The sequence below is a fragment of the Cygnus atratus genome, chromosome 3, assembly GCF_013377495.2.
Source record: "Cygnus atratus isolate AKBS03 ecotype Queensland, Australia chromosome 3, CAtr_DNAZoo_HiC_assembly, whole genome shotgun sequence".
Taxonomy (NCBI): Eukaryota; Metazoa; Chordata; class Aves; order Anseriformes; family Anatidae; genus Cygnus; species Cygnus atratus.
The window spans coordinates 116,503,280-116,527,048 of NC_066364.1; the positions used below are offsets into that span (position 1 = coordinate 116,503,280).

Genomic DNA, 23,769 nt, shown 5'->3' on the forward strand with positions numbered 1-23,769 from the left:
TTAAAAACAAATCCCCGAACCTGAGCCTCATTGCTTTTCACGTTCGGGGCCAGGGGAGGCAGGTGAGGCCAACATTGTCTGGCGGCTCATTGCTAAGGTGGGGAGCTGGGGCTCCACAGCTCTGGTCTTGGCTCTGGCAGTGAACCCATCGGCTGGGAATGGCGTCTGTTTTCTTACTGAGCTGGTGAGAAGCCCTTGGCCTAGTGAGTCCCCAGGAGGAGATTCGATAACATCTAGCAGTGGAATTACGGGATGTCTCAGGTGCTTTCTTCCCAAATTAGTACTAATCCTGTATGTCTTTGACCCATTTCACAGAGACTTAGGGCCAGATCCTGCTGCCCTTGTGCAGGGAAGGCCCTTTTGTTGGGAGCAGCTTGCAGAAGCAAATAGGCCCCCAGTGAAGCGTTGCACAGTACAGAAGGATTAGACACTGGTCCTTCCTTAGGAGGTAGGTGTTGCAGTCCCTGTGCTGTGGGCAAGTCCTTACTTGAGCGGGTTTTCGCACTGATTTAGGGGAGAGATGCCCAATGTTGGCGCTTGCCCATCAGCCCCATCCAGAAACCCACGTTATAGCTCATGGAGCTAATGCAGGATCGAGGCAGGGCAATGAGAGCCACTCTGTTCACCGGGGCAGGGCTTGCACCAGGGCCACTCTTGGTTGAGAAAGCTGCCTATGCCACTGGAAAAACCTATCTGTAATTGTTGAGGAAAGAAAACGGGCATGAATATTAAGAGGCCTTCTCCTGCCTTCCTGTGCCAGCAGAAAATGAAAAATTCAGTGCGAATATATTTTCTGCTTAAAAAAAGAATCTGGATGATAAAATGCAATACTAATTTCTGACGGCTGCATGAGTGAGAATATTTAATTACAGCTGCAAAGTGCAAACATTTCCTAGCAAGCATTCGTTGAGTTAATAATAATTAATTAATTCCTTGGCTAAAACGCTCTTCCTGCCTGTGTTCTTTTGGTCGGCTGGAAATCTGATTCTCCTTTTTACTTTATTTTGCTGACAGCCTCCCAGAAAGCAGGGAGGGGAGAGGACGGAGACTATTTATATAAACAGAGGCTTTATGTTACACTCTATAGATCATTACGGTGGGCTTGCGTGATTTTGTTTAGCAGACTTCTGCAAACCGAGGCGAGGACTTCAAGCAGATCAGCTGATGTAGAGGGACTGAGTATCTGACTGCAGCAGTGATAAGTGTCTGTACAAATATTTATACAATTCCGATGGTCTTTTGAATTGCATTATTACAACACAAAAAGCTGTCACATTTCCAGGGTTTCCGAGGCATACTTCTTACGGCTTGCATACATTTCGCCGGCGTCGGCAGAGCGAGCCGTGCCTGCGCTCTGCGCTGGCTGGACACGAGCCATCCGGCAGTGGGGCGAGTGCTGCGCCCGCGCAGCCGGAGCTGATAAACCCTGCTGAGCGGCTGGGTCTCTTAGCTCGGGCTTAGCACCGAATTTACGCGGTCCTGTGGCATGGGGCTGGCTAGGGAGCAGCTGAGGGGTGAGATTGCATGGGCTGTGGGCTGAGCAAGGTACCTCTCCGCATTTTGAGGCTGTATTTTAATTTCAGGCTGCAAATTGTCACCCTAAGCCTGCCCTGGCACCCCTCCCTGGGGTCCTGTGCACAGGGAGGACCCGATTTCTGCAGCCCATCATGGGAGGCCTGAGCTGAACACAGCATTTGGCTCCGTGTAGGAAAACACCAGTCACCACCCCGGAGGAGAAGTGAGGAGCTGGAAGCCTTGTGTTGGCTTGTGTGGGTGGGGTGCAGAGCCAAATGGAAGTGATTTTGGACTGGCCATAAAGTGTAAGCTACCTCCTGCCTCTCCCTGGATGTTAGTCCACGTGTCCGCACAGCCTGGTGTTGCTGATGCCTGTGGTTTTTCTTCAGCTTCGGCTCTTGGTGGTGTTGGTTACAGGATGCTGCTGGCACTGCGAGCTCTGGGATAAAACTTGGAAACGTGACTTTGGTCCCACTTCAGGCAGGGTGCACACTTCTAAATGTCTTCCCACAAGGCTGGGGCTCCTTTTCAGAGGGGGAATTTCATTACAGCTTTTTCCAAAGGGCTGGAGGCCTCCTTAGCTCTCTTCTTCTGGTTTTGCTCGGACAGAGCCCCATCATGCTGGGTTTGTATCATTGATGTAACTCAGCAGCTTCAGCAGAGTCCTGCTGGCTTTGTGCAGTGCAAGCTGTTCCCGCATAGGTGCTTCCAGAATTCCCTTTTGAGTCTTAAGCCAAGCTTTGGTCCAGCTGTTTATGGTACATTTCAAATTAAAATGCTTCTGTGGCATCAAAATTGTTGCCACAGCATCTTTTTGTCACGTCGCAGAGTGTCACGTCGCAAACTCTGCGTCTTCAGCGGTGTCACCTGCAGGTGCGTCTGTGAAGGCAAGGGATTAATCCAGAGCCATGAAGCCAGTGAGGGCTGGAGGCTCAGGTGGAGAAGATGAGAGGCTTCATGAAAGTTATTTGAAGAGACTGAGTACTGCCGGTGGAAAGGAGAGGCTGTCCTGGAGGGATTTGGAGCATGTCAGTAGCTGCCCCAGCCCTGGCAGAGAAAGCCTGGTGCTTCAATACGCCGAGAGCGGTTGTGCCTCCTATTGCAGACATATTTGTAAGATTAGGGGTTTAGAAAATGTTTGCAAGGTTGTGAAACTGGAGTCCCAGCTGCTGTGGGCCTCCTGGTGTCCTTCAGCATCACAGCTTAGGGGTTTGGGTTTTTAGGGAAGGAGAATAAGCATTCTCAGCAGCTGTTGCTGTATTTCTTGGGGTTTCAAAGGAGTGGGCTCTACTTTCAGAGCAGCGTTTGGGTGGTTTTAGGGCTTGTTTTTCCCCAGGGAAAGGAGAGTATCAATCCATGGTCAAAGAAAGAGAGAAAATTACTGTGGATTTTCTGTCTACCAGTATTTGAATTAAAAAAAAAAGGTATATGATTTTTAAATGTGTCACGCTGGCCTCCTAGATTTCACGTTCAGTGGCTGGTGCTCCAGCAGCCTGTTACGTCGGGTAGCCCTGCCATGACAGCCCGCTGCATGGGACTCGTTCCTATACTACAGCATCAAAAGCACGAGGCCACCTCAGCTGTGGCCCCAGCTGCAGCAATCCCCTCCGCTCCCGGTGAGGAAAGAGCCCCGTTTTTGGTGGCAGCTGGTTAATTCGGTGGCACTGCCCGTACAGCACCCAGCACGGAGCATCCCTGCTTGGTGAGCAGGCCAGTATCGCCTGCCGGACAATGCGTGGGGCAGCAATGTGGTTAGCCAGATAACGGGGGCATTCGCCCTGTTGTTGGGGTCCTGCTCTAGCAGGAATCTCCCCGTTCCTGAAACTTCACCTGCACACCCTGCTTCAGAACCGCAGCATGTCCCCAGCGATGGGGTGGCCCTGATGTGCAGAGGGGTCGGAGCTGTTTTGGGGCATGCTGGCAGTGCTGTGCCAGGGCAAGGGTGGTGAGGGCCGGCTTTCTGTGCTTAAAAACGCCTCTGGGGCTCAGGGGGCTGCACAGGTTTCCCCACAAGCTCTGGTTTAGCTTGCTGTTGGGGTGTGCTCCACAACTGCAACGTCCCAGCTTCAGAGCAAGCAGGAGGAAACGGTAACCGCTACAGGGCAATTGTAAAGTGGTGTTATTAATTTCAAAAGGAAAACAAGAATGAAAGAAGCAGCCTGCGTAGCTCAGTGCACGGAGCGTAGTGTGGCTCTGTGGACCGGAAGCGTGGTGCTTGGTGTTGGCACAGGCAGCGCGGCAGGTTTGGAAGCGGTCGACTGTCCCCGTTGCTGCTCCCTCCAGCAAAAGACGTCCTCATCTCCAGTGCCAGCAGAGATGAGGCACTCGTCTCTGTGGCTGCAGAGACACACCGGTTTGGTGGGCTTTTAAATGCTCCGCTTTAGGAAAGATGAGAAAGTGAGGCAGAGAGCAGGGCTGCTTCAAATGTGGGGCGTGCAGCGCAAGGAGCGTGCACACCGACCGGCTGCGTTTGCTCCCTGTGGCTGGTGGGAGCCCACGCGGGTCTGATCTGTGTGCTGTGTTGAGCGGGGCTTGCAGGTGCACACGGTGTCACAGGAAGTGCTGCAAGGGGACAGATCCTCTCAGCTGCCCGGATCTCAGCGTCCTCCACGTCCGTCTGTCTGCCACGGGGCCTCTGCAGGGCTGGGAGCTAGGCCAGCAGCAGAACTGGAGGAGGCCAAAGGAACAAGTCCTCCTTGAGGGTGAGGGACCCGTGCTGTGCCCCTAGCATGGCTCTGCAGCACCGGTGCTGGGTGAAAAGTGCCGAAATCTACATCCCACTTCTGTGGTTTGGCGCCAGCTCTGCTATCTGCGTACGTGCCTAAGCACTTCTGCAGGGTAGAGACGAAATATATAGAAATATGCCTCCAAACGTACACATATGTCAAAAGAAAAGCCCAGAAAGCTCTGGAGTCAGTAACTCAGTTTCTTCCTCCCCTGAAGGCGAAGCATGGAGCCTTCATGCAGTCGCTGTACCCAACATGAAATGGTGATGCGGGTCTGACACCAAGGAGTTCGTGGTGTTTTGAGCTTCCTGGCCAGGCTGGTGATGTGCTCCCTGCTCCAACACTCTGCTAAATACACCCTGAGCAGCCTTGGTGCTGAGATGGTGAATAAACCTTAGAAAATAACCTTTAATCCTGGCAAGAGCTTTTCTTTTTCTCACCTGGTGCTTGAGCATGGGCCTGGGGAGAAGGAGCTGAGCTGGTTTGCCTAATTTCTCCATCCCTACCTGCTGAAGGGGTCCGGTGACGTGCACCTCCTTGGGGACGGCTCTGCGGGGCTTGGTTCATTGCCATCTGGAAAGTGCTGTTGGAGGGCCAAGTATTACGGCTTTGCGAGGAATTTTAATGTATCTGTGTTTATTGCGAGTGTGATCCATTAGTAATGTATGCCCGGCCAGACAGACAGACAGACAGTACGGTCCTGCTCCCACCAAAGCCCGCGGGAAGCCTGCAGTAAACCCATAGAAGGAAATACCACCGATGCTTTTCCAGAAGGAGAGAAGCATTTTGTATTTGAATGGAAGCCAGAGGTGCTGTGTCTGGCAGCAGGGGATCCAGGCTACCGTGCTGGCTGGGAAACGAGCCTTTGGCTTTTGCTGGGGGAAACAGGGGAGCAGAAACTTCAGGTCCCCGCTCGTGTGGCCACCGCGACAGCAGGACCTTCTGCTGGTGTCCACATCCCGCTTGTGCCATGACCCATGGCTTCCCCTGCTTTGGGGAGTGAATTTTGATGTTACTGAGCTGTTAATCAAAGGGCCAGAAGTCTGTGTGGTGACCGCTGCCATCTCGGTGCTAAAAAACTCCAAAAACACAACATTGGCTGCCTGCTTCCCCGTGACCATCTACATCCCAGCCAGCCGCCCTGTCGCAAACCCAGCTGTTGTTAGACGTGTTGCCTAAACGGGCAGATGTCACGTTGCTCAATGCGATGAAGATTTGCACGTCTGGTTATTAACGGATAAGATTGTCGGGCTCGCACGCAGCGCGCGAGCTGGAATATGTAACCCCTGTGGTTTTCAACTGTACTTATCGAGGGTGGGGGCCGGCTGTCCGAGCAGGGTGTTTCCTCTAATCGCCGGCTTCACATGCCAATGTCTCACAGATAGATGGGGGCAAAGGCTCCTCTTGTACATGACAGTTACTTTCGCCAGGCTCAGGAAGAAGAGTCATCTAAGGCAAGGCTAGAAAGTTCAAAAGAAGTGTTTTGCTCAGAAAAAAAGAGAAGATGGGTAAATATCACTGAGAAGGGGTAGCAGAACCACCCCCTGAATTTCCGTGCCCATTACCTTTAGCCATCCAAAGCAGAAGGAATCAACTTGCCCCTGTATTTCCCAGCAGTAACTTCAGCTCCAGATACACCTCCCCAAGTCGTTTGGAGGCTTCTGTTCATAGCAAAGTAACTTCCCCACTTCAGAGGGGGCTTTTTCACCCTCTGGACTTTTATTTTTTAATAAAAAAATCCACACAAGTGCTTTGTTTTGAGGAGTGGGACTGTCCCCAACGGGGCTGGCGCTGGGCTTGTCCCCAGCAAGGGGCACCTATCCTCCACCCTGGGCCTTGGAGCAGCACGGGCAGCTCTCGGGCTCTGTTTAACGGCATCCCTTCCACTCATTAGCCTCCATGATAAACATGGCGTTTAGGAGGGGATTTTCAGTGGGGCGGTGAATGGGGAGGCCAGACACCATTGTCTGGCAGGAATGCGCGTCCCGGGGCTCCGAAATCGTCACAGCCCCGGCTCCCCCTCCTTCCCGGGACTTCCTCCTCCAGCCGGGGTTTTGTTTTGGGAACAAGTGTTGGTCAAACACGCTTTTGTTCGCGGCCAGTCGCTTGGCACACAGCAGCACTTCTGGCGGGGGACAACGAGAAGGCTGTGCTAGCGGCTGTCGGGGCAGCTGTGGCAGGACCGAGAGGGAATACTGATGGCAAGGGCCACCGGGCGGAGGCGAGGCAGGGAAGGGAAGGATGCTGCGGTCAGCTTGGGGATGCTGCCCTGCTCCTGCTCCTGGCCCCTTGTCAGCTCTGCCTCGGACCGCGGGTCCTGGCCAGAAAGTTGGCAAAAGTGTTTGTACCGGCATGGGTAAGGGGTTTTCCCAGGGAGAAGTAAACTATTTAGGGCAATAACAGAGTTTAAAAGGAGTTGTGTAAGTGATAGTGACTTCTTCGTCAGCAGAAATGGAAGCAAAAGCTGTTCATAGATGACATTACTTTAATGACATTACGTACGTATGTCCTTTCTTTCACATTTCCTGTAATCCTGTTATGGCATTGTCCCATTACCTCCAGCACTGTCATCTTTAAATGCTGTCAAATCTTAACTGGATTGCCAAGGGCATTGGAGAAGCGATGAGGTGAACCCGCTGGCAATTTCAGATGTACCCTGTCTCCAGCCATCTCCCTCCCTGCCCCAGATGGGGTAAAACATGCGGGTGAAGCGATGGCTCAGGTGAATTTGCATCCTTTATGGAGCTGCCGCCCTTTGCAGCAGCAGCCAGCTCCCTTTCCGTGACAGTAATGGTCATTTGCAAAGCGTGCTGAGCCCTGTGGACTCGACGTGCAATTAAGTGCAGCGTCTCGGTGTTAATTGTTATTAACGTTATTGCTCTTTTATTGTGTTATTACTAAAAAATGACGTGAGGCCAATTTCTTCCACTCCAACCACAAATGGCCGGCTGTGGTTTTTCAAAAGCAAGGCGAGATGTAGCTGCAGATGGGAAAATGGGAGGCTTAAAACTTCTGCCATTTACCTCCAGAGCTATTCAGCCTTCCCAAGCCTGAGGAGCGGGAAGTGGCGTCCAGTTTGAGCCAGCGGCCCGTATTGTCAGCTTGGCAGTGACTGCGATGGCGGGGAGCTCTGGGACAGGAGCTGCCACCTCGTTATCTCTGCGTGCAGCGCCGCGCTCCCGCGGCTCTGGGCCCCACCAGGGGCACCAACTGGACCTGGCTGCAGAGCAGACACCACCAGCAATCGACCTGAAAGGCTCACTTTGGCCAAAACACCATACCCAAGCCAGTGGCCAGGCATGCACCGTGTCGATGCATCTTTTTGGTTGACTTTTAGCGTGGCTGGGGGAGTTCAGCCCAAGAAGACGGTGTCATCGTATGGCCATGCAGGATATGCCAGAGATTATTCACTTAATCAGTCTAGGTTAGTTTTTTTTTGTTGCTGCTGTTACTGGTATCTAAGTGCTGGCAGTTAAAACATTTAATTGCATTTTCCTCCAACAAAATGCTTATCTTGCAAAAAGATGGGCTTCTTTACAATCCGTTTGATACACTTAAAAACTCTTTTTCTCATTATGTTCCCTACCAACAACACAATTTTCATTCATCCTTTGAGGCTAGTCCTCTGCTGTTATCCTCCGCCGATCAGACCGCGAGTGGGCAACCTCTCCGAGCCCGATCTTCCCAAATGAGCGCCTTCCCCATCTGCAAGGGCTCTGCCCTTTCTGCATTGGTGAACAGTCACCTCTTGCTGCCTGTATTTTTTTAGGAGTTAGTGGGCATGATGCTTCCAGCCCTGGTCCTCCACAGGGTTTTTGGCAAGGACGGGGATCTGCTGGGGTAGAGCTCCTGAGCTGAACACACTCTGTACATCGCTGCCCCCGCTGGCTTCTAAACCAGTACTTCTTTTGGGTGCTGGAGGAGAGGTTTTGTCTTCTTTCTGAATATCTTAATAACTGAAGATTTGAGTGTAAAAACACTAGCCGGACTCAGTTAACCGTGTTTTTTATCAGTCGTAGCTTGGCTTTTTTCCCCCCTATATGCACAGGAACCATTTATAGCAGAGGTGGGCCGAGTTTGCAACTTATTAATCTTGCACTCGCATGTGGGTTGAAAAGAGACACCATGCCTTTATCAAAAGCCAGGCTAGCACAAAAGCCTATGCAAAATCATCATCAAATCCTATTAGAGGTGGAAAATATCTCTTAGATCATCTCATTCATTTCCCTGCCAATGCTAGACTGTTTCTGAGAGTTAATTTTCTAGTGTCTGCTGCTGGCTCCCTGTGTGACTGTGGGTCTGTCATTTTGCCTTTGGGTTGTCACTGGGACTTGCACTGTTTGTGGTGTGGTTCCAAACAGAGCTTTCTCATTTTATTTGGTGCTTGCATATGAAAAAGCAAAAAAAAAAAAAAAAAAAAAAAAAAAGGAAGATTTTCTTTCAATTTGCATTTCTCCTGCACTTTGTTGGAGAGTAATTTGAAGAAACAGCCGTGGCCCTGGTCACCCACTTACTTGGTCACATTGGGAAATGCTGTGAGATGTCCCCAAAAAAGGAGTCTTTCTGGAACCCCATGCAAAGGCTGATGGCAGCTATTGCTGGTGAATGTTTCCAAAGCCTTGTTGTGGACACCATGGGGCATCTGACCAAACAAAGGGACAGCCTCTCTGGCTGGTGGCATCTCAGATTTGCTCCATCCATCACACCCACACAGCCCGTACCAACTAGTATTTTTCCTGCGTAATGTGTTAGTGGCTTCTACTCAGCTCCGTGGCTACTGGCTCTCCACCTGGCACTACAGGCAAGTGCTGCCCATTTTTCCTTGCCCATCTTCCCCATGTTAGCAAGTTCTGGTGGCGATGGACAAAATTGCCCTCTGGATTCGTTGTTCTGCACATTGCCTGCCTTTACTATAGAGGCAGCAAGCGCCTGCAGGCACGCGCTCATGTGCACCAAGGGTCGGGGAGAGGGAAAAAATACAAAGACGGAAAGAAATACCATAAATAGGGATGCAGAGTGTTCACAGCCTGCTGTGGGATCGGGACTGGGGTTTCGAGATGAGCAGTTCACTGTCTGCAAAGCACTTCCCTGTCTTATGAGCTTTGTGCTGGCACAGGCTTGGATAAACGGCTGCCCCGATGTCCCGGGCTGGATGTGCCATCCAGTCAGCAGGGGGAAAAGAAAATGAATAAATTGAAACTGGAGCTATTTATAGCGTCAGGCGATGCAGATTTCATCAGCATTTTGTTTCAGCTGACGAAGCGCGCTGTGCGAGCACAGCAGCCTCACTCGCAGCTTCCTGCCGGGGCTGGCGGCGGGGATTGCGTTCCTGAGGCCGGACACCACCAAGCACTGCCGAGAGTGACCCGCATGGGCAGAGGATCTCAGGGCTTCCTAATTAACTGAGGATCTGTAAATCAGAGCGCGGCTGCTTGACAAGCCCCCTCATATGCCGTAAGTGTCAGGGCTCAGCTGATCCCCGGGTCTAACAAGCGCCTGGTTTTTAGCAGCTGTCGGGAGACTCAGTCAGCTCCTAATGGCTCGGAGTCAAAACATTGCAGTGCATTTTTCATCTCCTACCCAGAAATTTGTCTGCATTGTTCCCTCCTCAAATATTCGGGTTCTTTTCTTTAATTTCAGGCCCTTGCCTTGCTGTGGTCCCTCTCCCTTAGCCCGGCAGCTCATTGTTTGCCTGTGCTGCTGTTAACACTGACACGATGCCGCAGGTCTTGGTGACACCAGTCCTCACTTACACCACGGCAAATGAGACCAAAACCTCATTTTGGCTCCGTCTGCAGGGTAAGAGTTTAGACTGCCTGCTTTGGGCTGATCAGAGATGCCCAGAAAGTGGCGAGGGAGCTTCCCCACTTGATGCAAATCCCACCACCAGCACCGAGACCCATACAGGCCATGCTCGGGGAGACAGCGGGATCAGCCCTGCGTAAGCAGCAATTGGCACTGGATAAAGGGCATTCAGGAAGGTAGAGAGTTAATCGGCAACTCTTGAAGACTTCTCTGCACGTGTTTATGTTCAACTCCTTATCCCTAGCTTGGCAATTATTCATGTGAAATAGAATATAAATCCCGATGCCTAATTTTTCTTCTAAAAATTTCACAAAGTAATCAAATCCTGAAGTGCATATTCTCTTCCAGTGGTTTTATCAGTAAATCAAATTTTTATCATTTATCAGCAAAAGTTAGATTTAAGCATCCTCACTGTAATGTTTGAAAGATGAACATTTGTTTCAGTGGGTACTGTGCCAATCAATAATCTTCCAGCTTGACTCAGCTATCAATTATTGCCGCAATTATTTGTCTAGTTGGATATTTAAAATGTCATCAGAAAGAGATGATTACATATTCCAGAAAGCAAGGCACTGTATAATCAGATGAACTGAATCCAGTTAAATGTAGTGTGGTACTAACCTGTCCTTCAAAGCTGAATCCTGCAGCCGCAACTGAAACAACAGCTTTCTGCATTATTGTAAGGAAACAGATCTTAACCTTGGAAGAGTGTGTGTTATTGGGGTCGGGTAATACTCGGATAGAGGAGACCTTGCAAGCTGGGAAATTGAATCAGCCTTACTGACATAAAGGAGGGTTTTGGGGGGGAGGGCTGTTTTTGTTGGATTTCATCTGCAAATCTATAAATAAGAAAAACCACTCTTTATCTTCCTTTCTGTGAATTTAAACTCCTGAGCTTGAATCTCGAAATTTTCATATGCCCTTTTTGCATTCCTTGACGTGATGTATGTATGGTAAATACTCTCCGTGCCCTGGGAATGCAATAAAGCTGTAGCAATCCTTGCAAGTCTTACATCCTCCAACTCCAGATATTCTGAGTATTATATCATTTTCAACTTCAAGGATATCTCGACTATGGAGAGGAGACGGAATAAACCGGAGGATACCAGACAACTTTACGACACCTTTTGGTCCTATTTGCAAAGCAGAGAAAAATTTTATTAATTCTACCAACAGTCGCTTGTGCAAGTTATAAAGCGAAATGTGGGGTCTGGTTCAGCACTTGCTGTGCTTGCAACTCCATGGTGACATTGAACTTGCTCAGGGACAGAATAAACCTTTGCCTTCTGAACCGGTGATTTGCAGCCAGAGGGGTTGTTCTGGGGGACCTGCGGTTCCCCTGACCCACTTTGTCAGGGTGGTTTGCTGCTGGCTAAATACCATTAATTTGGAAGTGAGAGGAAAGTGAGCCAAAGGGGAAGGCTGGTAGCCGAGGAGAGTCACAGAGGATCCATTTTGGGAAGGAAAAGGTGCAAGAGGGCTCCCAAGGGGAACAGTCCCGGATCTTTGCTTTCCCTTCCCTGAATCTGAACTACAAGCCCTGTCCATACAGCAAACCCAGTGTGAAAAGTAAGTGAGCAGGGCAGCGTTGCTCTGAGTGAGCATTTTACACTCACTGAGAAAAAACAGATTTGGCTGTTGCGGTGCCTCCTTGGCTTGCACATCTCCTGGTGCTTGTCCCCAACTGTGGGGTCCTCCTGGAAATGACATCCCCAAAGCCACCCCTCGGCTAGATAGAGAACCAGAAGATTTAACATTTGAAATGCAGCAAAAATACAACAAAGACAGAGGTGATGATGAGGTCTGGTGGTGGAACAGTGCCTCAGTGGCAGTGGCGGTGCCTCCTGCCTCGATGCTCCGGGCACTGCTGGGAATGACCTGCAGCAGTGTTTCAGCGTGGCCTTTCCTGTATTTGTTGTTTTGTTTTGTTTTGCTTTAAAAAAACTTTTTGAAGCGTGCTCTGCCTTTTATTCAGGTTTAGTCATAGGGCTGTCGGAAGGGAAGAAAAGAAGAAGAGGAAAAGGGAGCCAACGCAAAGTAGGAAAGGAAACAACTCATCATGTAGGTGTATGAAAGTGAATAAAATAATTTGGAGCCTCTCTGCAGCTATGTAATTACCCTGTATTTAAAGAGTGGATTATTAACCCGGTTGTCCCCGGCAGCCATCGGGGAAATGCGTAATTGCGGACCGTTGGAACGAGGCATTGTTTGCCCGAGAGCTGGGCTGGGCTTTGAAAGGGCTTTGATGCCTGCAGCGGTCAGGGCTCAGGTGGGTCTCTTCCTCGGTGGGCCACTGTCCGGGCAGACCTTCCTGGCGTGCCTGGTGCTAGGCGTGTCCCAAGGAGCAGCTTCAGCAGGCAACATGCTGACCATGCCTCTCCTCTTTGAAAGTCCACTCAAAATCCGCATTTGCCCCAGAAAAGCTCCGGGATTGGGATGGGGTGGCTCAGGAAAGGCAGGGAGGGAAAGGCTGGGGACGGTGGCTGCTTCGCTCATGGTGTTTTTAGACAAGGGAGATGGTATCAGGAAGGAGTGCCCCTTCCAGGTCTGGCTGCTCCCCGCAGTGCGCTGCTCAGGTGCCACTGCCCATGCTGGAAGCTGCGCAGCCCCCTGGGTTGCGCTGAGGTCGGTCTGTTTCCTGCACCATCCGGATTTCTCCTTCGCTGTAGCATATACGTGTGTGCAATCAGATCCTACCCGCTTGAGGGCTTGCTTTTACAATTTCATTCAGAGCTGGATTTCAAGTCCAGTGTTGTTTTACTGCAGTTTTCTTCTGCTCCTGGTTAATGGAGACATGACAGATTTCCACCCCCCTGAAGTTTTAAAAAAGCACAAAATCAGTTGCAGCCTGATGGCTTACTTGCCAAATTGGAGCTCGAAGCAGGTTTTTTTGGTGGCCAAATTGTAATCGCCTCAAAAATGGTGACAGATGCGGAGGTCAGGCGGGGTGCGCCAGGCAGCAGTGCCGTGCTCCCATGGGTGCAGCACCCTGTGCCTCCCGGCTCCGACAAATGATGGGCTTTGTCACTTGGAAATAGCATTTTTTGGGGGGAAATAGGTGTTACAGGCTGGGTTCTTGTGAGAAGGATGAGTAAATACAGCAAATACTGGGGACCCCAACCAAAAATGTCATCCATGAAGTCTGTGCTTGTCCTGCAAGGGGCAGCTGTGCAGCTCCTGCCTTCCTCCCAGGATGAGGCTGCAGCAAGGCATCTGCTGCTGCGAGGAGCACGCCTCTCTCTCTGCTCCCCAACTCATCCCTCCCGCAGGGCCATGTCACTCCTGCTGCCATCTCCTGGGGCTTCAGGCTTCGAGTGTGCTGTGGGCGATGGCACCTGGTTTCCTCTGACCATCCTGGTGGGGATGCTGGTGGGTGGCTTTAAATAGCAATAGGTGCCTGCTGGAAATTCGGCTTTTGGAAAAGAAGATTAATTGCTGGAGGTCCTACCCTGAATTCTAACTGTCTGAATGGCAGTGAGGGTGGCTGCAGCTTTGGTTTCATTATTGCTGTGGCTTTCTTAAGTTTGGGTAAAGTCACTGGCATTTTGGCATGGCTCTTAGAAGGATGCGCAGTGAAACAATGGCGTTGTTGAGACTTGGTCTAGAAAATATTTAGCCAATTTTATTAAAATGATTTTTGGAAGCTTGAATTGGAAAAAAAAATCTTTTCAGGAAGAAAACACAATTTTAAGATTTTTTTTTAGTAATTACTACTATACATTTAGTACAAAGTGATAGAGAAGACATGACAGAAAGGCTGGGACAGAACAAGTGGGGCCACTGAGGATCCCACAAAGCAAAGCATGTTTTAGATTTTGGACATTTTCACAACTCCCCAGTTCCAGGACCTGACATCAGCCCTGTCCATAAACAGCTCAGGCTTCATTTGCAGAACTTTTTTAAAATGCACAACAGTAACAATGCTTCTCAATTCACAGATACCACCATGCCGTTTTCTGGGGAGTTTGGGGACATTGTCCCTTTTTTATGCAGGTTTATTAATCAGGACCATCAAGCTGGCTTCACTTCCCAATTTTGAAATCAGGAGAGTGGCTTTGGCTGAAAGCCGCTGTGCTAAAGGAGTGAAGCAGCCCCGGCTTTCCTTAAACACCACGATGCCAATATACACAGAGATAGCACTGGAAGTGATAAACAGAAGAGATTAGAAAGTACCCTCTAGTACATAAATACAGCCACTGCTATTATTTATTAGCAGTATTCTAATTATTATGACAACAGCAGCGGCAATGCTGATAATAACAGTGCTAACAGCTACTTATAACCCGTTGATGACGGACCAGGTTAATACCGTGCCTTTTGCAATCTGGAGGACCGGGAGGAAGGATTAGTGCAATAAGGAAAAATCCGTTTGGCTGGTTCGTTTCCCATTCGTACTGATGCTGCTGACTACCAGGAAAAGGTGAGTCACGAGCCAGCGATATTTCTTGCTAAAGGGAGAAGTGGGCTGCTGCAGCCGGGAGTGGACCCACTTATCTCCCGTCCCTGCTGAGCTTCCTGTGTCCCAACGGCTCCACGGCGCTACTTTTCGGTTGAAGGAATTTCAACAGTACGGATTTCCAAAAACGAAAAAAAAAAAAAAAAAGAAAAAAGAAAAAAGAAGAGAGATTTGACAGGCCAGATGGAGGAGAACTGAGTCAAGCACAAGTGGTAACAATTAACTCCGTTTTTTCTTCCCCCCTTTAAATACCATAACAACACCAAATTTATCAGTCCAAAAATCAAGCAATCGGTTGACATTAAAGCAGAATAAAGAAGTCCCTGGGTTTGGCTCAGGCTGTCTTCAGTAATTTTTTCGTGGCAAGCAGAAGAGAGGGAGGTGCTTGCTGCAGGTGCTCCAGTCGCCGTCAGCTCTCTGCATTTTGATGGCAAAAGGCACCGGCTACGTGCTCGGCAGGCGTGGGTCGCCCATGGGATACCCCTCGGCGTTGCTTGCTGCACTGGGAAAGCACTGGGAAAACTGGGGTGTCCCTGCACAGCCAGCGGGATGCCCCAGGTGAGACACCGGTGGTGTTCATGGTTAGCTTCTTCTCCTGTGGCACGCAGGCCTCTTCCACGCCTGGGCTATGCAGTCGCATCAGGAGGATGCTGCCTGCATCGTTTCGGCTTTCCTCTTCCCTAAAGCACCCGTGTGTCCGGAAAGCAGCTTTTCTGGATCCAGCCCTGACTTTTGAGAAATGGAGGAAGCTCTTCCAAAGCACATTGGCACGCGAATGCAGATTATTCCATTACTCACTTGGCAATGGCTGAACTTGGATGCATTGCTCCAGATTTTTTTTCTCTCCCTCCCAGCAGTGGCATCTAGCTGACAGCTTCTCCTCCCAGCTGGTCCCTTCCCCAGCTCCTCGTCTGGCTTCGCTGCTGGTGCTGCGGCCGTGGGGCTCTGCCTAGTGCCCGGGGTGTCGCCTTGCTCAGCCGTGCGCATCCGTGCAAAGCTTGTAGTTTGTTGGGTTGGTCTGTGAGCACAGTGAAGAAGGACCGGCTTTATTTTTTTTATGTTATTTAGAAAAGCCCCTTAATGCTGACAGCAGACGTCTCTTCATGTTTTATTGAGTAATTGTGCCAACTGCCCTTAAAGGCACTCAAATGCCAATATCCATTCCAGTCATTTGTTAACATTTTTTCAGATCAGAAGCTAAATCTGTTGCTCATGTGTTCCTGCTTAAATTACTTCTCGGGGGGGCATGGCAGGTAAGAGCTGTTCTGAAAGTTTTTTTTTAGGCAGGAGCTGATACTCCAGAGGCACTACGTGGTGCCCCAGTGAAGAGTGGTGTGGTGTCACTGGCCGTTTGCTGGCTGGGGTGCCAAAGTGAATAAATCTGTAGTCGTGGATGAGTGTTCACTGTGTGGGACCTGTCAGGATTAGTATCAGCCCTATGCTTGTATTTGGTATGGGGCATCTCCATGCAGTTCCCCCAGGGTTGAGCAACAGGGATTTTTTGGTGCAGGATTCGTGCATGGCATCAAGGCATTACCTCCCATGGTTCTGAGGGTTTTGTGCGAACCCACAAAGTACCGTGAGCCAGATCCTCAACCCTGACACAACTGCAAGAAGAAGGGGGAATGGGGCTGCACCACAGCCCTGCCCTGCCTTTCGGGGGTGCAGTTCCCCAAATCTGAAGAAAATTGTCAGTAAAATTGACTGGGAGGAAAAATGTACACAGGAAAATGTGAATGGTCATTGGAGGCTGTTTTTATTTTGAGCAGGCCAGGGAGGTGCGGGCAACCTTGGCCAAAATCCCACCTCACCCTATTCAGTGGTGAGATGAGAACAGCAACTAGATATTAAAAAAAAATCGATATATGACAACTTAAAAAATGGAAAATAGATAGCAATCAATCGCAGTGAGAAATCACGATGAGTAGAGACCTGATACGGGGAGCCTAAGACAACAAGGAAAACCTGTGCTGGCCCAGCCAGGGAGGATAAGAGAGCTTTGCAGGGTCCTGGAAATACTAGAGCTCCTAGAAGTTGCTCATGGCTGTTTTTAAGTGAAAGAAGCATCAAGGTAGCAGTGTTTTAACCAATATTTTTACTGAAGAGATGGAAAGACGCAGTGTTACGTTTCTGTATCAATAGGCGGGTGATAGTGTTTTTTTCCAGCTCATTTGCAGACAAGGAGGATTTTATATGAGGTCCAATGGAGATAAATCTTTTTAAATTAAAAGGCCCTGACAACTTACCCCCCAGAATCCCTAAATGTTGGCAAGTGATGCTTGTTCTTAATAAAGCTTATGGACTGGGAAAATAGTGTCAATAGGTGTCTGGGGTAACCGGTGGAGCATTAGTAACACCTTGCCTATCTGTTCAGGACAAAATAATTGAAGAGCTGGCATAAGATTCAATTGATAAAGAATTAAAGGCTAGAAATATAATTCATGCCACTCAACTTAGATTTATGGAATATAGATCTTGTCAAATAAACCTGATTTCATTCTTTGAGATGACACGTTTGGTTGATAAATGCAGATGAAATAGACTTTGCAAAGCGTTCGACTTGGTTCTGCGTGACATGGTGCATGGGGAAAATGAGCACTGTACATACGGATGGGGTGGGCAGTGTGTGGATTAGGAGCCCACCAGCAGATTTTGGGAAGCCAGGGCTCTGCTAGAGAAACCTCGGTGAGAGGGAATGGTCAGCAGGCACCAGCATGAATCGTGGTGGTGGTGAGCATTGTGTTGTGGAGGTGGAAATGGACATGTAACTGCTGCTGATGAGTGTCGTGGGTAAGGCAAAGATGAGTGTACAGGTAAATAGCAGTGGGGTTGTGGGGTGCTCTGGCAGGACTGCCGGGCTGGGTCTGCTGGGTGCTTATGGATATGACCTGGCCACCAACAGGGAATGGGGGCCGGGGTGCGGGACCCCAGGAGGAGGCAGCTCCCGGGGAGTGTTAGCACAGAGATGGCTCCTCGCAGCATGGTGCTGCTGTGAGGAGGGCGAGGCTGGTCTTCAAGTGAACCCTTGTGTTTGCAAAAGACTGTGTTTGTGTGGAGCTATGGGAAAGCCATGAAAATGACTCAAATTTTGGAAAACGAGGAGGGATAGGAAAGGGCTCAAGCTCTTTCTTTTGGATAAATTGATTTTGAAATGTGCCTTGGTTACTGGGTGCATCCTAGGTATGTGGGGGGTGCATCGTGTACCAAGGGGCTTTTCTATGTATCTCCAGAATACCCAAACAGAAAGGGAAGGAATAGGAGCTGGGGCTAGAGAGATTCAGGTAGACGCCAGAGAGCTGCAGCTGAGTGTGGCGAGTGGTGGAAACCACCTGTGGGTGCTCAGCCTCTCCTTGTCTTCTGATATGGTTTGAATGGCTCTGATCTGGTTTGAGCAGCTGTCGTTGGGATTCCATGCTTCTCCTAAAGGCGGCTGGCGGGGCTGGAGGTGGTTACGCTGTACCCAAAGACCTTGTGGGGGTCAGTGCAGGACATCGAGCCACGTAGCGCAGAAAAGGTCAGAGGATGGCAGCGGATGGTCCCTATGGACCTTGAAGTCCTCGAGTGCAAAGCAGCTGAGGATATGGGCAGGGGTGCTGGTGACCCTCTTTGCATCTAGATCTGGGGGATTCATGTGAGTCTCTTGGAAACTGGTTGAAAGCCCCAGTGGTGTTGCAATGCTGCTTTGGCTAACATGTCCCATTGCGTTGCCCTGCTGGAAGATGAGGCAAGCCATGAAATGAGCCTGGTGGGACCCTCTGCAGCTCTGTCCTTTGCTAGCACAGGACTACTTGATCCCACTGTTGCACTTTCCAAAAGCACCCTGCTGCTTCCTTTCCTCTCTGCCTTTGGGGTCCGCAACTCGCCCACTGGGATGCCTGAATTCTTTCTGGTCCTTGGTGGAAGAGTGTGTGTGAGCGTGGAGGCTGGCCTGTAGCTAGGAGAAACAATCAGATCCGCAGTCTTTGGGTCCATTAACAGCCGGGCCTGCAGCCAGCACTTGGCAAGGTCCACTAGGACCTTGAGGGCACGACAGCCGGGCAGGAGGCCAGGAGCACCCCGAGCTGTTGGGTTTGTCGGGATGGCTTGGGCTGCCCATCTCGGCTTAATCCACCGAGGGGAGAGGCGCTCTGGGTTGGGAAGCGCAAACCGGCTGGGAGATGCTGTGTTTTCCTGAAGATGGAGCTTCGAGGCGCAGCTACGCCTCTGCCCCCCGCCAGCCCCTCCGCGGACGTCCCTGGGGAAGCGGCCATCTCCAGGAGCACGGCCCGGTGAAGAACAAGGGGCGGTGGGGTGGGACGAAGGGAAGGCAAAGCTCCTCAAAACCCCGCTTCGATGCCCCCATCACTCCTTGCTGGTAATGAGCGGATGATTGCCGTAATTCTTACTGTTTGGCAAGGCTGCATTAGACTGGAACGTATCTCTAGGTGGTGATATGGTCAGTCAATAGCCTTCGTAATTAATCAAGCACTAATAGACAAATTAGAAATTGTGTCTCTTCAGAGCAGGAGGTGGAGGCAGATAGCTGGTGGATTTTAACCATTTCGCTGCTTTATTTTATCGCCTGCTTTTACGTTGCTCCCTTGAAGATGGTAGGTCACTTAAGATTAGGGAAGTTTTGTGCATAAACATTATGTTATATTTAAATTATTATCTTGATTACCAAACACGGATGGTGAATTCAAAACTTGTTTTTCAGGAAAGCAAATGAAGAATAGTATTACATTTTACACTCCACTAAATCAATGTAGCCCTAATTTTGCCATGCAGGAAATCAATTCTAGTCTTTATAACGGTCGAAGATGTTATGAACAAAGTAATTTTGCAAATTATGGCAAGTAACACATTTATTGATGACTGTAGTTTAGGAATTTAGAATTTGTGAGCACTGTAATATAATAAGGCTGTACTGGCAGGAGCTGAGTGAAATACAGATTATATGGTGAAACTGTAATGCATCATTTGCTATTAGTGGACTGGTAATAATTACCAGTTTCAAAGCAGCTTTTTCCATGTAATCTTTAGTCTCAGTCGTAACAGCCCTTCTCATTGACATTATGATTACACTAGCTGCCCTTATGATCTAGAATATCTAGTTGATGGGAATACTAAAAAGCGATAGTGAGCACTGTATGTTGTATCCTCATTATAAGATAAAATGCTATTTTCTCTGACCTAATACATAAAATAGAGAAGCGAGGTAGCATTACATTGTTAGCGCACCACAGCCCCGGCGCGTGGCTTGTAGCATGTTGTTAAAAACTTCCACTTCATTATGGCAAAGCAAGATGAAATTTTCACATTTAAGATTTTTTCCGAGCTCACAAATGAGCAGAGGAATGTGAAAGCCCAATTGAATTTTGCTCTAATTTCAACAGATTTAAGTATTTATCTGCACTCCCATGCCTGGTACATAGTGAGTGCCGCAATGCATTTTATTCAAACGCTGGCTTCAGTTGAAGGACGAGACGTTAAATATTATTCTAAGAGCTTTTAAAGCGACTAAAGTGTTAAACGCCTGCTATAGATGGTTGAGTCGCTTTTTACTCACTCAATTCAGATTGTCAGGCCAAATGTATAATAATAGAAGAACGGGGAGGCAGCGAGGGAGGCTGCGATGGGTCGCTATAGCCGGCGCTGCGGGCTGCCTGCCTGTCATATTCCCAAATCGTTATTCAGCTCATTGTATAATGAAAACACCCAGATGAAGCTTTTCTTCTTCTCCTCTCAAGTGAGATAGAAAACAAGACGGTTGCGGATAAAATTATGTTTTCTTTCCAAATCTGCCCCCCCCCCCCCCCCTTTTTTTTTTTTTTTTTTTTACATTTTCCTTTTCTTCATATTGGGCAATTATGCAAAACCTAATTTGGCGAACTTGCATGTCATCTTACGCAGAGACCTACCTACAGTGGTTTGTCTGGAGCCAGGGCACCCCCCTGGGCACAGCTTGCTTGGGAAGACTGAGATATTTTTATTATTCAGCAAACCTCAGGAGTGTTGTTGGTGTTTTTTTTTTTTTAAATCACTACAATAGCAACTCTACAGAACTGCTAGGCAGGACTGGAAATTAATTTCTGTACTTGCCTTAGCTGTAGTTGCAGGTTACTGGCATTTAGCAAAAAAAGCAAACGGGGATGGAAGTGACTAACGCACAAAACTGCCAGAATCGATAGAAAAATGCACTCACCTTCGCCGTGCTCCCCACTACTCTTCCTGTGCATACGGCCCTCAGAAAGTTATTCATTTCTGTTGTTTTGCTGTGCATTGGAGGGGGCTGCCATTATTAGCCGGCTTTTTGTTTGGTTATTTATTAGTCAGTTGCTCTTTTATAATGTCCGTGTTATCTCCCAAAATAAATTATCACAAAACAGAGTTCTCTCGCTCCTTGCCAAAGCGCCATTCACCGTTCCCAGCCTCTTTTCAGTGCGAGAGAGACGTGGCGGCTGCGGCGGGGCGGCCGGCCAGGCTCCCTGGCTGCGCTCCAGCCCTTTCCCCGCCTGGTCTGCCTCTTTCCGCACCATTCTTGCTCCCCGTCCCTCTCCCTGTCCCTTTCTGATTTTGGTTTCGCAGGTGGGGAGCAGGGCAGAGCCTCCGTCAGCCCCGCACGTGTCCCTTTGCCCCTTCGGCCGTAGCCTTAAGCAGAAGGAGAGCTTAGGCGTGGAGGCGAGCTCTCAGTCACCGGTGGGCGATTAAACATTTACGTTGCTGTTGTGTTGTTTTGCAGGTAAAGACGAGCCCAGCAGCTACACGTGCACGACTTGTAAACAGCCTTTCAACAGCGCCTGGTTCCTCTTGCAGCACGCACAGAACACGCACGGCTTACGGATCTACCTAGAAAGCGAGCACGGCAGCCCCCTGACGCCACGGGTTGGTATCCCATCAGGACTAGGTGCAGAGTGCCCTTCCCAGCCACCTCTCCACGGGATTCACATTGCAGACAATAACCCTTTTAACCTGCTCAGAATACCTGGCTCGGTCTCGAGAGAGGCATCGGGGCTGGGAGAAGGGCGATTCCCACCCACGCCGCCCCTCTTTAGCCCTCCCCCGAGGCACCATTTGGATCCGCATCGCATAGAGCGCCTGGGTGCGGAAGAAATGGCTCTGGCCACCCATCACCCTAGTGCCTTCGACAGGGTGCTGCGACTGAACCCCATGGCAATGGAGCCGCCCGCTATGGATTTCTCCCGGCGGCTGCGGGAGCTGGCCGGCAACACCTCCAGCCCGCCCTTGTCCCCGAGCCGGCCCAGCCCTATGCAAAGGCTGCTGCAGCCCTTCCAGCCCGGCAGCAAGCCCCCGTTCCTGGCCACGCCGCCCCTTCCTCCTCTGCAGTCCGCTCCTCCTCCCTCCCAGCCGCCCATGAAGTCCAAGTCGTGCGAGTTCTGCGGGAAGACCTTCAAGTTCCAGAGCAACTTGGTGGTCCACCGCCGGAGCCACACTGGGGAGAAGCCCTACAAGTGCAACCTCTGCGACCACGCCTGCACGCAGGCCAGCAAGCTGAAGCGCCACATGAAGACACACATGCACAAGTCGTCCCCCATGACAGTGAAGTCGGATGATGGGCTCTCCACCGCCAGCTCCCCCGAACCAGGCACCAGCGACCTGGTCGGCAGTGCCAGCAGCGCCCTCAAGTCGGTGGTGGCCAAGTTCAAGAGCGAGAATGACCCCAACATGATCCCCGAGAACGGGGATGAGGAGGAGGAGGAGGAGGAGGAGGAAGAGGAGGAGGAGGAGGAGGAAGAGGAGGAGGACTTGAATGAGAATGAGAGGCCAGACTACGGCTTTGGGATGAACCTGGAGGCGGCCCGCCATCATGAGAACAACTCCAGGGCTGGCGAGGAGAGTCGGTCGATGCCGGACGTCATGCAAGGTATGGTCCTCAGCTCCATGCAGCACTTCAGTGAGGCCTTCCACCAGGTGCTGGGGGAGAAGCACAAACGAGGCCATCTGTCCGAGGCCGAGGTGCACAGGGACACTTGCGACGAAGACTCGGTGGCCGGTGAGTCCGACCGCATCGACGACGGGGCAGTCAACGGCCGGGGCTGCTCCCCGGGGGAGTCTGCCTCAGGCGGCTTGTCCAAAAAGCTGCTGCTGGGTAGCCCCAGCTCCCTGAGCCCCTTCTCCAAACGCATCAAGCTGGAGAAGGAGTTCGACCTGCCTGCCGCCGCCATGCCCAACACCGAAAACGTTTACTCCCAGTGGCTGGCCGGCTACGCTGCCTCGCGGCAGCTGAAGGACCCCTTCCTCAGCTTCGGTGACTCCCGACAATCGCCCTTCGCCTCCTCCTCCGAGCACTCGTCAGAGAACGGCAGCCTGCGCTTCTCCACGCCGCCGGGCGAGCTGGATGGCGGCATCTCAGGCCGCAGCGGCACGGGAAGCGGAGGGAGCACCCCGCATATTAGTGGCCCGGGCCCTGGCAGGCCCAGCTCAAAAGAGGGCAGACGCAGCGACACTTGTGAGTACTGTGGGAAAGTCTTCAAGAACTGTAGTAATCTCACTGTCCACAGACGGAGCCACACGGGCGAGCGGCCCTATAAGTGTGAGCTTTGCAACTACGCCTGCGCCCAGAGTAGCAAGCTCACCCGGCACATGAAAACACATGGTCAGGTGGGAAAGGACGTTTACAAATGCGAGATTTGTAAGATGCCTTTTAGCGTGTACAGTACCCTGGAGAAACACATGAAAAAATGGCACAGTGATCGAGTCTTGAATAATGAGATAAAAACTGAATAGAGGTATATTAATACTCCCCATCCCCGCCCCATCTCCCTGTAGAGGTTTTCTAGTCCCTCGTGATTAAACTAATGGAAGCTAAGGATATTCAGAAAGTGCTTGTCACCAGCACACCTGTTTATTTTCTTTTTGTTCTCACCGTTTGAATGCATGATCTGTATCGGGGCAATACTATTGCATTTTACGCAAACTTTGAGCCTTTCTCTTGTGCAATAATTTACATGTTGTGTATGTTGGTTTTTTTATTTTGAATTAGACAGCATGTATGGTATGTTATGGCTATTTTTTAAATTGTCCCTGATTAGTTGCTGAGCAAACACGTCGCTGTTTCCAGTTCCGTTCAGAAAAAAAAAAAAAAGAAAAAAAAAAGAGGAAAAGAGAAAAGCGAAACAAAACAAAAACGAGAGCAAACAAAACCAACCATGCTGCATACATCCTATAATACATATCATGTACAGTTTTGTTTTGTAACGTGCGAAGGAAAACGCGCTTTGGGTAACCCTCTACGGACAGGACCGATAGCACTGAAGAAGCATTGCG

General features: G+C 50.2%; 1 protein-coding gene across 2 annotated transcripts in view; it reads left to right on the forward strand.

Moving 5' to 3' along the window:
• BCL11A (BCL11 transcription factor A) overlaps nt 1–23,769 on the forward strand; it is a 128,216-nt gene that overhangs the window by 99,197 nt on the left and 5,250 nt on the right. The window contains exon 3 of one of the 2 annotated variants that reach the window (XM_050709987.1): nt 21,224–22,951. In XM_050709987.1, coding sequence (XP_050565944.1) covers nt 21,224–22,951 — 1,728 coding nt within the window. Of the gene's footprint in view, nt 1–21,223; nt 23,256–23,769 lie in introns of those variants that run through there. The other variant, XM_035553071.1, reaches the window with a different exon arrangement.